The sequence below is a fragment of the Diadema antillarum genome, unplaced genomic scaffold (genome assembly GCF_040938485.1).
Source record: "Diadema antillarum isolate AM-2024a unplaced genomic scaffold, OU_Dant_1.0 scf00000141, whole genome shotgun sequence".
NCBI lineage: Eukaryota > Metazoa > Echinodermata > Echinoidea > Diadematoida > Diadematidae > Diadema > Diadema antillarum.
This window is the reverse complement of record NW_027271030.1, coordinates 1,325,269-1,343,025: the sequence shown is the minus strand read 5'-3', so window position 1 is coordinate 1,343,025 and position 17,757 is coordinate 1,325,269. Positions and strand designations below refer to the sequence as shown.

General features: G+C 40.0%; 1 protein-coding gene across 1 annotated transcript in view; it reads right to left on the bottom strand.

Annotated features, from left to right (window-relative positions):
- The window catches only part of LOC139721266 (epithelial sodium channel subunit alpha-like), a 39,557-nt gene that overhangs the window by 1,833 nt on the left and 19,967 nt on the right, over nt 1-17,757 (bottom strand). Inside the window, exons 5-9 of the mRNA XM_071632588.1 lie at nt 13,627-13,790; nt 11,646-11,844; nt 10,124-10,196; nt 9,553-9,610; nt 518-591 (exon numbers count right to left, since the gene is read on the bottom strand). Coding sequence (XP_071488689.1) covers nt 518-591; nt 9,553-9,610; nt 10,124-10,196; nt 11,646-11,844; nt 13,627-13,790 — 568 coding nt within the window. The remainder of the gene's footprint in view (nt 1-517; nt 592-9,552; nt 9,611-10,123; nt 10,197-11,645; nt 11,845-13,626; nt 13,791-17,757) is intronic.

Here is a 17,757-nt window from a genome sequence, read left to right as displayed (position 1 = left end):
AAAGTCTGCAGCGGTCACTGTGAGCAGTGACATTATTGCGTGACAAGGGCGTCCGTGGAACAAAGCTAAAGGTCTCGGCCGGATGATTTATTCATCCTGCCATGAAATATTACATACGTACATATGTCATAATACATTAAAGTGGATCGTCATAAACTATTCAATGCTCGAATGGGACGTCCAGTATATATAACTTAAGCATCTATGAACACAAACAATATACAAAATATTTTGCGATACGCATTTAGTAAATTTACAATGTACGTTACGTAAATTAAAGAAGTAATGAAGCACATGAAACAAGGAGAGAAAAAGAACGAAAAACAAGAAAAACTAAAAATGAGGTGAGGAATGGAGCACACAAAGCACACCATTGACCCTCTTAAGGAAGAAACAGACACAAATAAGCTTGTATAGAAACTAGTCAGAGATAGTTTATATATACTGCCGTAAAATGATGCCGCTCTGAATTATAAGAAATTATTTCTTTTTGCTACAGCTTTGCACTTGACTTTACCTCGTAAGTTCCACACTTTGCAGAATGCGGTCTGCCTTTTCGTTGTACGACTTCAAACGTTCAGTAAGGTGCTCCTTAAAAAAAAGAAAAAAAAGAAAGAGGAAAAATGTCTGACAATAAACAAGTTCAGTACGTTTTAGTACTAACACACTATAAACACTGATAGTGATGGAAAAGAAAACATAATTGTGGGGCTGTCGATTAAAATGATAAAGATTACTTTCAGTTTCAGTTTTAATTTGCTTTGCATCTCAACATATACATGCTAAATCATTATGACAAATCAACACAACGACGTTGTCATCGTTACATAATGTATACAAATCACTCCTATAGCATGTTTAAATGCCATAAAATGCAAAAAAAAAAAATGCACACATTCCTGTCTACACTCATACCATAAACTATTGACCTGGTGTCAACACAAGTGATACAGACGTCGACTGCTGTGGGAGAGAAAATACAGAGTGTTTAATCCAAAAGATTGACAAAGGCGTTTTAAATCCTGCGACAAGAATATTCTGTATAGTAATTATTTTGTTTGCTAGTTTGCTTGTTTCATTTTCTGGGAAGATTTCTAGATGACCCATATTCAGCCGCACCAGCTGGTCTTCCTTGGGGTCCAGTTGGATGTGAGGCGGCATATTTCATCGGGTTAACAAAAGTAATCATCTTCAATTTTTCTTGACTAAGTTAGCTTTAAAGAGTACACAATTAATTTTTCCCTACATTAAACTTTGAATATCCTTACTAGTTGCAAATCATCGGACGTTCAGATTTTAGGGTTGTATAAAATAGATAAATGTATTCCATTGCCTTCGATAAAAAAAGAAAGAAAATAATAATGATAATGAATAAATACATAATTACATAATTACATAAATACATAAATAAGCACATAAATAAATAAAATCCTTGCACTTTTTGGTTTCGGTTGTATTTACACCGTACACGTGCTAGCTTTCAATGCTAGAAGATTACAGAATGTTCTGCTGATGGCAGAATGTGTTCTTGATTAATACGAACCCATTAGATATCACGATAGTGATGTTGTTGAAGCGATATGGCTCGTATGAAAATTTAACAGTACAGGCTTTCGAATCTATGAAACGCATTGACTTCAGAGTGATTGATTTTTTTTTGTTCATTCTCGCTTTCTGTCTCTGTTCGCCCAATTACGTCTGTCACTCTCTATCAATCTATCTATCCATCTATCTATCTATCTATCTATCCATCTATCTATCTATCTATCAATCTATCTATCTATCTATCTATCTATCTCTCTATCTCTCTCTCTATCTATCTATCTATCTATCTATCTATCTATTTATCTATCTATCTATATCTATCCATCTATGTATGTATGTATGTATATATCTATCTATCTATCTATCTATCTTTCCCTCTGTCTGTCTATCTTTTTGAAGTTTATGCTTCTCATGGAATTTATTGAGTGGGGTGAGACCTGGAGGGGCATGGACGATTTTCACTTTCTGATAACGCCCTCACCGTCACCACCACTCAAGTCTTCCCTCCCCGCCCCCCTTGACCGTGACCACGAGCATGCTGCATTATTTTGTGTGGCATTCTATGCAAGCCTCATTGACAGGCTGTGTGTTGCGTTTTCTTCTCATTCAACGAACATCCCTGCCCTACCTGCATTATGCATCCGATGTTCTAAGTTTTATGATACGCCACTCATGTTGAGTGTTTTCACTGGAATAGAGCCTATACGATAATGTTTACCCTTGATAGTTAAAACTGCTCTGACAACAATACTCACACCCCTGGGAGTTTCAGTAGTTGCTATGGAGCACGAGCCCCCCCCCCCCCCCCCCCCAAAAAAAAAAAAAAAATTAACAGCGCGTGAAAGGCCACATTCTTGCAAACACAGCAACCACTATAATACCTCCATTCACTTACAGGACTACGAGGGAGACTTTCAAACATAACTTGGATTGTACATTTCTCTCGCTTAGTTTACATTCATATATATACCCAAATTTGCTTTGAATGGGTGCTTATCTATACCCTGATAAGCAAGAATATTCGACGAAAAAAGACAAACAGAGGTAAACTACCACCAAACGAGATCACAAAAAAGCATTGAACATGATGAGTATAAACATGAGTGTAAGGTATAAAGTAAATCTAAGTATAATCACACACTTGTTCTGTCTCCTTCATAGTATGCTCCCAAGCCCAAACCCTTAAAGGGGAAGTCCGGACGATTATCAGCCGTTTCGTGTGTAAAGAACAATATTTCATGAACCTATTACCCTTTTCCCGACGAGAAAAGACCATCAGATACATTTACTATGATTTTTTTTTTTTAAATAAGGTAATTCTTCATGTTCGAATCCGTCGCGAGCTGCCCTTCGTACTATCTGTCCCAGGATGCATTGCGCGTGACGTATCGGGCGCAGTTTCCTCAGCTGAGAGCACCGCGAGCGAAGCCCAGCTACGCATCGATCTCCCATTGCACTGCTGACTGCGGGCGGTATCTGCATGCCTGCATAGGTGTGCCTTGTCGGCGCTACTGCAGGAGACCGTACACCGATTTAGGAGTGCTGTTGCCAAACGCTGTATTCCTTTATTCAAATAATTTTCGTTATATATCTATATAAAATCTTCAAAGATTAATGTAAAATAGTTGCAATGCTATAACATTTTCGTTTAAATTGAAATATGTATGTATTATAATACTGCCGTACTTATTAGTGTCCACCCCATCACTTACAATGCATTAGCTGTTGTCGGGCTGTGCAGGCATACATTTACGTCTGCTGCTGCCAAGTGCTATCACAATCCGCGATCGTTTTTTCGACTTCTGAGTGTGAACAATCTGAAATCAGTCTGTCAATGTAAGAATTATTGCCTCTTTTGTTGTCCGAGACTGTTGAAAAGTGTGTCTGACGGTGATAAAATACGACAGTATACATGTAACTTGAACCGAGGAAGAAACGCCAGCGCCAGCTTGGTACCGCCGCCGCGCCGCGCCGGTAACTACGACCAGCAGCCCAATACACACAGCGTAATCGGGCTGCGTGTTGTAGCATTCAGGATCATGTAAAGGTAGTATCGTGGATAGATATCAATTTAAAATCGAAATATTTCTTCAATTTGAAGACTTACTAGTAAAGTTGAAGTATTGACAACACCCTAACACTTGACACATCGGCATTTTTTTAATGAAGCAATAGATCATGCCGCGTGCATCCGCTGTGTGGTCAGAGACTGTTGAGCGGTACGCTACTACCGCTTGCTTGGCCCGTATCACCGTTGCTCAAGCAGGGTTCCCCCGAGCCAGCTGACGCTCCAAGCAAAAAGCAATGTGAGGATGAAACGTCACGCTGTCACGTGATCTTTCTCGCCGGCGTACAGAAATCGAACGGTTACGATTCAAAGTTAGTGATGCTAAAAAATCGATTGTGGCGAGTTGGGAGGGTCTTTTTCAATGAAACTTAGTCATTATGGTCCTTTATTTATGTAGATTTTGGTTAATTTTTTTCAAAATCGTCCGGACTTCTCCTTTAACTATATTTATATCAGTTAAGCGTATGTTACAAATAAATTTCCTCAGAGTAAGATGTTGTTTGCCAGCAGAATCGTTTTGCTAGAGTTAAATTGATGCCGACGCTGGATGAAGAAGAAGACAAATTTCATATCAACATCAAGTAGTATCAACTGCAAGCAGTGTTCCTCTTAGTTCTCAAGTGTCATTACAATGTTTTAATTAGGACATTTATTTTCAGCTTCAGACCAGTTTGACATCTTACAAACAAACTTGTTGACTAAAATTAATGTTGTTAAATACTTTCGAGAGAGTGCTCTCACTTGTCAAATGATATTTTACGACTAATTGGTTTCACACGCTCCAGCCCGTATGTTTGTATTACCGTGGTACTCCCTCAGTAACATAAATTATTAGCCATCGGTGAAGGCGACAAAACAAAATGGCGTCTGGATCAGAATACGCCTTGTCAAAATCTTCCCACTTGTCCATCTTCGCTTTGTATTTCACAAATGTGGATGACATGAAACTTTAATATCTGCACATGTTCTTTTTTTTTGTTATTTCTATTATGCTGAATATGCAGAAACTGAAGTAAGTGAGCGATAAATACATCACATCTCTGCTGTTGTTTCTGTGTGCAATAGAGTTCTCTGATTTGAGAAGAGGGTGAATGGGGGACGTGTTTGTAAAAAGTTGATCAAATTATGAGGGGGGTCGAAAATAATGCACACACTATGACCAACCATACGAACCTGAAGAAGAGATTTCATTGGGATGAAAATGATGTCAGGGTTGTAGTTATTCTATAAGACTCAATGACACTGATGAAGGGGGTGCACGCCACGAGACCGACACCCACGAGCATGGGCGTCACCAGGGGGGGTGCGTTGGGTGCGAACGCACCCCCTTCAGATCCTTAAAAAAAAAAAAAAAAAAAAAAAAAAAATCAGTCTGCGAGCGACCTCAACGGCGGACGCTAAATAATTACTCTTTTCTAATTTTGTTTATATTTTGCACCAGGGACACACACACACACACACACACACACACACACACACAAATCAATTCGCACCCCTGTTTCTGGCAGCACTGATTTTGTACATATCTATTAGTATAGTGTTTACTATTTATCGACCGTACTGTAAATCCGTACGATACGGAGCATGACCATTGTATATATACACGTTTGCCCCATCCCACATAATCATAATATCCGCGATGAAAAGATCTTCTTGCTTTTTTTAGAATTCAAGAAATCTGTCCAATTATTTCACCCAAAAGCAGTGGCGTAACTACGGAGCGGGGGGGGGGGGGAGGGGGTGCGCCCCCCTCCCAATCCGCTGGTAAAAAAAAAAAAAAAGACTTACCGAAATAGTATTCCTCAAGTGTTAGTAAACTGCTTTCGAATGAAAGGGTGATCAAGAAATAAGACATTTTTCTATGATTTCTTTTAACCATAATTAGATAGGTATATATAGTGTGAAACATTGTTCAAAAAGCCCGGACCCGACAAAATATTGTGATTCAGCGTGATTCCTGGTTGGCATTCTGCATATAAGCAGGATTTGCGCAGTGTACTCAGCACATCCGAACGAAGAGTCGCTACAATGTTGCGCAATGTGATGTAGAACACCTTTGTACCTTACGCTTCGTTATATCAAAGCTAGATCATTGATTTTGCAGTGTTGCTTTACATACTAGTCTATGTAAAAATGTCTTGCATTGCCAATAAAAAGACTTGACCTGGGCTAATTCCTAACTTTTCCATGTACATATAAGACACACACGCAAACAAACACGCACAATTAGTTTAGGGGATGCTCTAAAGTGCAGATTTTGGACATCCTTTCCCCGCTTGGTCACTTCGACGCCACCTCGCTGGTCATACCTCCCCAGTCATGAACATAAACCCACACCCTTGACTACCAGTGGCGGATCCAGGGAGATGGGCGCACCGGGCGCACCGGGCGTCCCCCCCCCCTCCCCCTTTAAATTCCAAAGCGAAAAAAAATAATATAGCTTCAAACGGCAGTTTTTGGACAGTAAAATGTCAAAATTTTCAAGCTCGCTCGCTCCTCTCGCTCGCATTTAGTCGTAATGCCATTCTCCTGAAGTTGCTGGCAGTAATTGCCGGTAGTTGCGCCTGATGCGTCCCCCCCCCCTTAATTTCCAAAGCAAAAAAAAAAGCTACAAACGGCAATTTGAGGACTGTAAAATGTCAAAATTTTCAAGCTCGCTCGCTCAGTTCGCTCGCATTTAATCTTTATGCCATTCTTCTGATGTTGCTGCCAGTAATTGCCTGCAGTTGCGCCCGGTGCGTGCCCCTTAATTTCCAAAGCGAAAAAATATGGCTAAGAACGGCAGTTTTTGGACTGTAAAATGCAAAAATTTTCAAGCTCGCTCTCTTCGCTCGCTCGCATTTAATCGTTATGCAATTCACCTGATGTTGCTGCCAGTAATTGCCAGCAGTTCCGCCCGGTGCCCCTCCCCCCTTAATTTCCAAAGCAAAAAACATATGGCTAAGAAAAGAACGGCAGTTTTTGGACTGTAAAATGTGATATTTTCAAGTTCGCTCGTTCCGCTCGCTCGAATGTAATCATTATGCTCTCCTGATATTGCTGCCAGTATTTGCCAGCAGTTGTGCCCGATGCGCCCCCTTAAATTCTAAAGCGAAGAAATATAGCTACAAACGGCAGTTTGTTTGTTTTTTACTGTAAAATGTCAAAATTTTCAAGCTCGCTCGCTCGCTCGCTCGCATTTAATTGTTATACGCAATTCTCCTGATGTTGCTGCCAGTAATTGCCGGCAGTTGCACCCGGTGCGCCCCCCCCCCCCCCCCCGCCCACCTCCTTTATTTCCAAAGCGAAAAAATATGGCTCCAAATTGCAGTTTTGGGACTGTAAAATGTCAAAAATTTCAAGCTCGCTCTCTTCGCTCGCTCGCATTTAATTGTTATGCCATTCACCTGATGTTGCTGCCAGTAATTGCCAGCAGTAAGATGCGCCCGGTGCGCCCCCCCCCCCTTAATTTCCAAAGCAAAAAAAAAAAAAAAAAAAAAATTACGGCTAAAAAAGGCAGTTTTGGGACTGTAAAATGTCAAAATTTTCAAGCTCGTTCGCTCGCTCGCTTGCTCGCTCGCTCGCATTTAATTGTTATGCAATTTATTCTCCTGATGTTGCTGCCAGTAATTACCGGCAGTTGCGCCCGTTGCGCCCCACCCCTCCTTTATTTCCAAAGCGAAAAAATATGGCTACAAACGGCAGTTTTTGGACTGTAAAATGTCAAAATTTCCAAGCTCGCTCTCTTTGCTAGCTCGCATTTGATTATTATGCCATTCACCTGATGATGCTGCCAGTAATTGCCAGCAGTTGCACCCGGTGCGCCCCCCTTAATTTACAAAGCAAAAAAATATGGCTACAAACGGCAGTTTTTGGACTGTCAAATGTCAAAATTTTCAAGCTCGCTCGCTCCGCTCGCTCGCATGTAGTCGTGATGCCATTCCCCTGATATCGCTGCGAGTAATTGTCGTTTCACACCGTCATTCAATAATCCATTCATAAGGGGTACAACCCTCTCCGGCACTTCCACACCGTCCCCCCACCCTAGCTTGCTCGCTCCCTCGCATACTACCCCCCCCCCCCCCCCCCAAAGATGAAATCCTAATAGCTACCGGCGCGCCGGTGCCCTTTCCCCGCTTGGTTTCCCTCAAAAAAACAGTAAAAGTCTAGGGATTGAGAGCTTCCTATATTCCAAATGTCTGTCCAAAAAATCTCGTAAACATTTAGTGTCAAAACGCACCCCCCTTGAAAAAAAGCTGGTGACGCCCCTGACGAGTCATACAGCCCACGAGTCATACAGCTCACAAGTCATACAGCCCATGAGTTATAAAGCTCATGAGTCATACAGCCCAATAGTTCGACACTGAGCTAACAAGGTCCACGAGACCGACGCATTAAGCCCCGTGTTGTATCTGTCGAATCTGTTTTTACCTATTGTGTCGAACTCATGGGCTTTATTACCCACGCCGATGAAAATCGGCAGGGGGTTATGTAAAGGGTTCCGTATGTTTGTTTGTTTGTTTGTTTGTTTGTTTGTTTGTGTACAAGATAACAAGAGGACGGGTAAACGGATTTGCACGAAATGTTCAGGGGATGTTTGGATAATGGCAGGAAAGAATCGGTTAGATTTTGGTGATAATCGGTTGACCCTTGCAAATTCTGTGTGACCTTGAAGTTTTGACCCCATGATATAGTGACCACTCCGAAAATTTCCCGTTTCTCACTTTGCGATTTTCCGCTACGATACGAACACATAAACTCCCAAACGATCCGACTTCGCTGCTCAAATGTTCGTAAGAATTCCGAAATCTACGTTTAGGCCTATTTGAGGGACTATGTCCTTCTAGATTTATGAAAGTTCGTTCTCCGTCGTCACAAACTGGCCCGTATTTTGATGATTTTTCAAATTAACATTGATTGTTTTTTTCGTTGGAGGAGCATTTGCTCGGTCGCAGTTACACTGCACGATATGCGCGCTCAATGTCAATGCGTGTGCAAGGCCGCTGAAAATGCATCGCGCTGTACACTGTTGGTGCAAAATTGCATCGGGGACGTTGCGGCGCTCGCTGGTGACCGAATACTGGTGCAGTAGACATTTGCATTCAACCCTTGCATTGAATAATTTCCGTAGACACTAATCATAAAAGCCCTAGGGGTAATTGCCTAGGGAGTACGTAAATTTTGTTTTTCTTTTGCGCTTTTGTGGATACCATCAAAGATCGTACACTCATACGACCTTTGATATCATCACACTCTCGGCTTGCTATGAGCAAAATATCCCGCAAGAAAACGGCGTATTTCTCGATTTTTAGCGCTTTTTCGGCGACCCGTCGCGTAAACAATATACTCTTAAAACTGGACTTAATTCGCGCGCGCTTGGAAAAGTTCTGATTCTGCACGTTTGACGGTGGTATTTGGGATTTGCGATGGATTTTTGGAGGAGATTAAAGGACTTTCCTGCTGTGAATGAGTGTTACCGTATGTGAAATGATGTGATTTGCGTGTGATGTGACTGTAGACCCAAAGATCGTACACTTCAGTGTACGATCTTTGGTAGAACTCACTGGCTGGTGATAAAGCACACTGGCAATTAAGTGACCGAATTCTGGTAGATGACCGAATGCACATTATGTTTACCCCGACTTTGTACAAGGCGTGGGTCTGGCGCCTTTGACGGCCCCTCTCTAGTTTGCCTAGTGTCGACCTCATGGGTTGTATGACTTGTGAGCTGTATGACACATGGCCCTGCAATGTTTTCAATGTCGAACTCGTGGGCTGTATGACTCGTGGGTATCGGTCTTGTGGGATGACCCCTATGAATGTCCTATCAGAATGTCCTCTACTGATCAAGGCAATCTCTTTAGGGATTACGAAGTAGGGCAGTGTTATACGTGTTGTACGTGCTTTATTTGGTTTGTTTGTTGCTGTTGTTGTTTTGGCGCCATGATTAGCTCACTTACATCGTATCTCTCTGACGGCCATAATGAAGACGACACGGCAGTGATGTAGTTCGTCTCTCTATTGATGTCAAGATAAGAGATTGAAAAGCATTATGTTGAAACAATAGGAATTTAGAAAACACGATTACACTCTTACGCATCGAAATAATCACTGAGGACTTGGAATTAAGGTTGATACTAGTTTACAAAATGTCGATATCAGTAGGGTTTTAGTGGCTGCTTGAAACTTCAGGTATTAATTGTAAAAGACGCAAATTAATTTAGTATAGATAAAGGACTCGAGGAGATGTTTTAGCAATACTGTCTTCAAATCAAATACTTATATCTCAGTCAGTCCCACATGATCAAAATGAGGTTTGATTTCTAACTGAAGATAAAAAATACTTTTCCATACATGATCATAAGCCACATGATTTTGAATAGGTAGTTCTATACTATCTATACTTAGTATTCGCTTAATGAGTATAGACCTACACAGTACGTTTATGTACGGATGTCTCATGAATATAGACGGCGAAAGAGTTGAGGGCGAGATTCTGAGGGAAATGAGAAAGAGAGAGATTTTTCTTACTCGCAGGCAATGGGACAGATACATTCCAGTTTGCCGTCGAGGAAGAACGCTTCGATGGCCTGTCGGCAAATCTCTGCATCAAAGAAACACGATAATAACGCATGGATCAAAGACTATACTCCCAGTAACAAACAAGGATACGAAAGAACAAATCCACACCAAGTGAGTGTAAATTAATAGATTTTAACAAAATTCAGACAAACAAAATTGGTAGAAGTTTCATATATACAGAAATTGGTCCTGAGATAAAACACTTTCAAATTGAGCATATACAGTCACGAACCCGTGATATAAACAGCAACCACTTATAATGCTCATATGCAATTTTCCTCATGTGATGACGTCACCAATTCATAAGTCTACATACTTCAATGAATAGTTTTCCTTTCTTGAAATAGGAAATGATAAAGCGAAACACGTCCATTCCCCCATTGAATCTAGGGTGTCATGGGAATCCAAAAGTAAAGAAAAGTTTATTAGAATTTCACACAAAATGAACAGGAAAGCAGAATTCTGAATCAAAATGTGAAGTACTCAGTCGTCTTATATTCTGTTTTTAAGAAAGGAACAGTTTACATTTGGTACATGTACTACCTAAATTCATTTTTATTCCATTTAATATGTCTTCAAATGACCGTGTATTACATGATATAAGTATTTCCTCGTGACAGTTGAGATCCCGTTTGCATTCATTAGTAATTGTACGTCGGGCAAGCCTTTTTTTTAAAGCAAATCAGTCTATTGCAAACATAAAAAAGTTCTTTTACCCCATCCATAATGGGTTGCCTCCCTGTGATTTGCTATACGCTGGTAATAGATAGAAGGCCCTATCCTATTGATGGAGATGAGGATGGGGCTTTTAACTTTCTGCGAGATACCGGCAAGAAGCCACTTACGAAATAATACAGAGCATATCATTCTAAGCGGAATTCAAAGTTTATATGATGAAAATTGGTTTGGGAATGGTTTAAACATCTATAAACAAAGTAAAACAAAGCGATCCTTGCAAAAAGGTGGGTCCCACCTTTATCAAGATTGCTTTGTGTTGGATATCTCGGCCATTTCAAACAACAATTTTCATCAAATAAACGTAAAATCACTTTTGGAATTACATGCTCTTTCATATTATTTCCCAAGAGGTTTGTCATTATCTCATCTAAAATGATAGCAACCTGCCGTTAGGTCTCAACCAAAATTATAGGATCCCTAAATATTGTCTGTGTCAATAACGCGACATGAACTACATGGATCGAGCGGTGAGATAACCCGATTCCGTGAATCTGTCCACTGCCTCTTAATCCGTCCATAGCGCCATCATATCTCTTGCTGTTTGTTTGTCGCGTAACCTCCACTTAAAAAAAAATAAAATAAAAAACAAAAATAGGACAAAACAACAACAACAACAACAACAACAAGCAAACGCACATTCTCTCACAGACAGCATAGGTGCATGTATGTTTATAGTCAATATATTCTGTCTAGAATCTGGAGTAGCTAATGTTATTAAAGTGATTTCTCTTACGCTGCGTTCTGTTGAGCGGACTACAGATGGTGTCGTTCATCATAATATCAGTCACACAGCCACACCTCTGGAAGAGGTGCTGTTGGATACATGACTTCACGCATGCGCGAGAGGAGTAGCTGTATTCTGTTGACGTGAAGTTTGTTTTGCTACCGTCCGTGCAGTTTCCATGAGGTTTACCCAGCCTCTGTATGTACGACTGTTAGAAAAAAAAAAGTAACACAGTAATGATGTTTGAAAAAACGACAGTTACGATGATAGCAGTTGTTTTGGGAGTATGTATATAGTATGTGGTGATGGTGGTATGATTATTTTATGACTTATTTAGGTGACATTAAGACACGATAAGTATTATAGCTCATTCCATCCGCATAGCATCGTTGCATTAAGAAGATAGGGGCAGTGTACATTTCATTGGCTGTGAGACTGCCGATGCCTTCCAAAAATATAAGGAACAAATGATTGAAACGAAATTCATACGATCATACGAATTCATTGAGGTCAAGAATATAATCTTTTATTTCTTATGTTTCGAGACATCCTGTATTTTGTTGTTGTCATTGTGTGTTTTGTTTTGTCTTGTCTGGTCGTGTTCTTACGTTTTACTTTCATTTGAACACATCATAAATAATTGAAATTAAATTAATGATTTTAGGTCAGCTAAAAAAATGGGACATCTCCTTTCTGCCTGCTACCTACCATAGCATAACTGTTAACCTATGTACGTGTAATTGTCAATCTATTGTTGTATTTTTCCCCTTTTCACTGTCTTACTGATATGTTTGTAATCATATCTGAATATTGATGTATGTATTTGTTTTTAATATGTTCCTTGCTTTGGTGAAATAAAGAAACTTGAAACCGTAATAATTCTGATGTCACCTTTTCAGTTGCAAAAGATTACCGAGAGATCATAGCGTGGCGTGCCTCCCACTTCATGGAAGCAATGTTTAGTGCTATGACCTGTATTATGAAGCCTTCTGTCAACGTACAGATAATAGAGATTGGAGTCAACGATATTCATCCTTTGCAAAATGTCTCATTCAATTTCACATTCTTTGTAAACAGGATGAAAATTGCTGAAATTAGTTTAATTTGCGATGACAATAAGCAATCATCATGATCTTTGGCTGGTATAATGGTTTACCAGGTCAACGCAAGCGTCATCTCCATTGAAGGCGTCAGAATTGCTTGAACGGAGTTACATTATCAGATTATACCATTTCCACGATTGCAAATGGCGGAGCTTCAATAATAGATGTGCTACTTCCATGACAATTGGAGGAGATGAAAGCTCGTAAGAAGGATATTAAACTTTGATGATTATTTTTTTGGGGATGAAAATTACAAATATGTTTTTAATGCTTTTTAGTCGATTACAGACATGAACGTACTGTTATTTTGCTTTTTGCAGATTATTAGAATTTCTGTCCTATTTTAATAATTGCGTTGCTTAATACTAAAAAACTACTTTAATTTAATTGAATTGAAAATATGAACTGTTTTTGAATGGTAAAATCCCAATGGGGATTGCTATTATACATGCACATAACATATGCTTCTGCTGTGTGAATGCAAACATACCTTCCTATATACCATCAATTATCAAACGTAGTAAAAGTGAGTTTGCTTGTTTGTGTGTTTATCTCATGTGTCTTACAATCTTTGAATGTCTGTATTTCCGAGATCGTCATTCTATCTTCAAAAAGTAATCATATGCGTCTTCACTTTCTGTGTGTTTTTCCTCTAAAACCGCGTAATCTGAACGGATATTACTGTTGCCATGGTGAAACCTTGAAAAGTCTTATAATTCGTTCTTCATGCCCGATTTCAAATTTTCATCGTTTAATTTGTTGGTGTGATCCACTGGTTTCCCTTTTTAAATTCATTCCGGTCAGTCATGGATGTGAGAATAGTTTAGCGCGAATGTAGGGGAGACTTTCGAACCGTAAATGTAATAAATTAAAAACAAAAACGTAACCTGATGCAAGCCGACGTTGGTGGCCTGTCCCGTGGAGGCCACTACCCCGTCGTCCTCGGGAAAAGGGAAAACTGTCGGAGGATGTATCGACACCCTTACTCCAGATTCTTGGGCGAAGAGTCCCACGTACTCCGGCTGCTCGGTAAACAACGTTAGGTGCAAACCTAGTCCAAAGTAGAAGATAAAGTAGAAATAGAAGTAGTTGTATAGTAGTAGTAGTAGTAGTAGTAGTAATAGTAGTAGTAGTAGTAGTAGTAGTAGTAGTAGTAGTAGTAGTAGTAGTAATTGTTGTTGTTGTGGTGGTGGTGGCGGTGGTAGGAGAAGAATATGTAGTAATAACAATCATACAAAAGTAGGCCTAATGATAGCAATGATTGGAATGTTGCGTGACAATAATGGTGATACAATGTACATGTAATTGAAACAAAACTGATAATGCTGCATACGACATACCACTACGTTACATAGTTCTGATATTCTGATCAAATTAATGGTGATAACCATGAATTAGTATACAAAATGATGCACAGGACATAGTGGATCGGTGGGAAGTGAGCGCGAGGTAAACGAGAGCATCCTATTCTCATTGATCCACGAAACAGGCCTGAGCATCATTTGTGTTATCAAAAAGGGGCCTGTCAATTCATGAAATTCAACCTTTTTTCCCCATCATGTGTCCGGTACACCTACAACAAGGCCTGAGCCATGCATGCGGATGTTAACGGACGCATGGCTCAGTGTGGATCAGAAATATCAATGCATGATAACTGACCAATCAGATCGCAAACATTGTAAAGCCCAATTTATTGTTTAAAAAAATACTAATGATAATCAACGTGCATGGTCACAATTACTAAATCATTCTCAAGCTGAACTCTGTTAAATTAAAAAACCATTGATTGCCTGTATCATGTTCATGGGGCGCATCTCGATCGGTTCCATGACATATGCTCCTGCGACAATTGCTCCCATGAAATATCTGCACGCTAAGCCAGACATAAAACCTACTCACAATTATAACCCTAACCCTAATCCTTACCCTCACATCAAACTAAACCTCAAATCCTATCGCAACCCTTCCCCTAAGCCTAAGTCCTTGGAGAAAATAAGACTGGGGCCATTGTTGCTGGAGCAAATGTTATGTCACCATCTCGATCTGAACTGATGGAATGCCAAGCCATCGGATTTACACGTTCCTCAAGTAAAAGCCACGTGGATTAATGATTTAGTGATCCATCATAGGTAGTATGACACGAGGAAGCATGCTGACGACTTAACCCTAATCAGCTAATGGCACAGTGAGCTGAATGCTTTAAATAAGCTAGCCAAAGAATTGATTGGTGGCGCAAACTGCCATCGAGATGAATATGCAATTAATGTATTAATGTCTGAATACGGTGCCCCCGCCGCCGCTTAATCAAGATGTGTCGGAATGGGACTGGGCTCTCGCTGGTAGGAATTTTCCGGTGCCAATCACCCACTTGAAATCAAGAGCGTTGGCATTACACTAAACATGCACAGTTAATGAACTCATATATATAGATATACAAGGTAATACATTCCAATCACATGGACTATATTTATGGTACTCCCTCCGAGAAAAACAAACAGCGCTTCCAGAATATGAACGCTCTACATGTAGGCGTACACCGTGTCTCCTTTGTTGAACCAGTTGATAATAATATCGATAATAATAACAGTGGAGGTTTATAAAGTTCTCATTCTGCCTAGAAAGATAATCATGGCGCAGAAACAGATGGAAATAGAAAATGAATAGTGCAACGGCGACTTATACGTGTATTTGTCGAAGACGGGCAGAATATAATTCCTATACTGTGTAAGTCCCAAAATAAAGTCCCGCTATAATTATGTTAAAGTTCATTGCCGAAGGATGCCGAGGGTCAGAGAGAAATTACAGTAATCAAGCAGAAATCATGGTTAATGAAGTTTATTATGGAGAATCACTCGAACACATTTATACAGGGATGGATTTTGAGAATGTCTCGCCCGGCATGAGAGGTGCGATGCGGTGAAGGATTTGTAACTAACCAATGCAATAAGCTAACGTGACTGGAGACAGCTTCTGGACTGGCTGACTCTTTGTCTCTTTCGTTGGTTACTCTCTCGCTGTTCAAACACGGGTTTTACTCTTAGATGACAAACTCTTCACTCCATCTCCGCTAGGTCAATTCTTTTTAAGATAAGCACAAAGTCTGGCTTATATACCCCTTTCAAACAAGCTCCTCGAGAGATAGAGAGGACCAGTCATGAAGGTCACGAGAATGACGTTAACCGCGCTGCGGAGTATTAAGGAGAAGGACGTCTTTGAGCACATAGATGAGGAGCTCAAAGTCATAGGCAAGGTGAGGATACAAGGACAGGAGAAAGTCAAGATAAGAAGCAAGCAGAAAGGGCTGAAGGACAGTGAGAGTCAAGGGCAAAGGGAGCAAGCACAGAGGGCTGAAGGACAGTGAGAGTCAAGGACGTAGGGAGCAAGCTGAAAGGCTGAAGGGCAGTGAGAGGCAAGGGCGAAGGGTAAGGGCAAGGACTCTGAAAGTCAAGACAAAGTTGAACTTAGGAGAGCAAGGCAAGAATTCTGAAAAAAAGCAAAGTCAAAGTGAGAGGGGACAAAGTGAAAGTACTGAAGTAAGAGCAAGGTTAAAGTGGTGAGAGCATAGAATAGACTTGTGAAGGTCAGAAGAACAAAGCAAGATGAACAAAGAGAGAACTCCGCTGTATGTAAAGCAATTGGGATTGGACTAGCTAAACTAGTAATTTGCAATAGTGTTAGCGAGACATCCTTTACATAGATTTGTACAATAATCATGAAAGCAATGAAAAACATGTAATGCTATATACATAATGTTACATCAAATATCTCAACGAAAATGGGTGACAATAGGAAAATTCATTTCATTTCATTCCTTTTTTAAGCACGGCGCATACGTCTGGAGACTGTTCTTCCGTGCGGATAAAATACAACATTAATGTATCAAAATGAAAACAAAACCCATACATAAAAACAAAACAAAACAAAGAAAACAGACAAACATGGTGATGAAACTTCTGTACACATCTAGACAAAAACAGACATGATAAATCAAGGATATCCATATAATTACTACACAAGTGCAGCGCCGTAGTTTGGAACGAAAGAGACGAAAACAAAGGAGAGTTCAGGAGAGAGAGGAGCAAAGAAAATAGAACATAAGAATAAACAAACAATAGACAAACAAACAAAACACATGTATGAATAACTCTCAATGTAGATTAATGAGGTATGTTTTAAGGTTCAGTTTGAGAACATCGCGATAGAATGTGTTTGTCGTAGAGTTATGATGGGAAGATTATTCCATAGCTTTGGGCCAATGTATGCGAAAACACGATCTCCCATATATGAGATCCTAGATATGCGTTAAGTTTGTGATGGTTGGTAAAAATGAAAGGTATTTCAAGATACAAGCAGGGCAAGTCCGTGTAACGTACGGTAGACAAAGAGAAGAATACTAAAGGTAATAAGCTTGTTGGTTTTTGTAGTGGCAGGCTTTCCCTACGTATACAGGTAATCTACCAGTGCAATTCTAGAAACCTTGTTATTTGCATATTTCTTTTTGTAAAAAGTTATAAAACAAAACAAAAAAAAATGGCTGAAATCCAGACGAGACGAAATGAAAGCGTGTACCAATTTTCTGCAGCTGATCTTCTTAGCTATTTTCGAAGTGAGCCCAGGTTACGCAAAAGAAATCTTAAAGATTGGGATAAGTTGTTGTTGTTGTTGTTGTTGTTTTGTGTTTAGTGGCGTTTTCCATTCTCTTTAGAATATTTACGCCAAACACTTATCTATAAATTTCTTTTCCTTTTATCATTTTTTTTTCCAAAAAGAATATTGTAATGAGTATCCTTGGTCAGCTGTCGGTACGTCTATTTGCCTGCTTAAAATATCATATCTTCTGGCCAATCCGGCTCATTGTCTCGAGCAGACTTCTCAGCCGTTAAAACGGCCTAGGCCCCTCCGATATGCAGGCAGTAGAGTCCGATGCTTACCAGCACAGGAACCTCAATTGGTCCGATACAGAGCCAAACAAAACAAACAAGCAATATTAATAAATTACAAATATATATAATAATCAC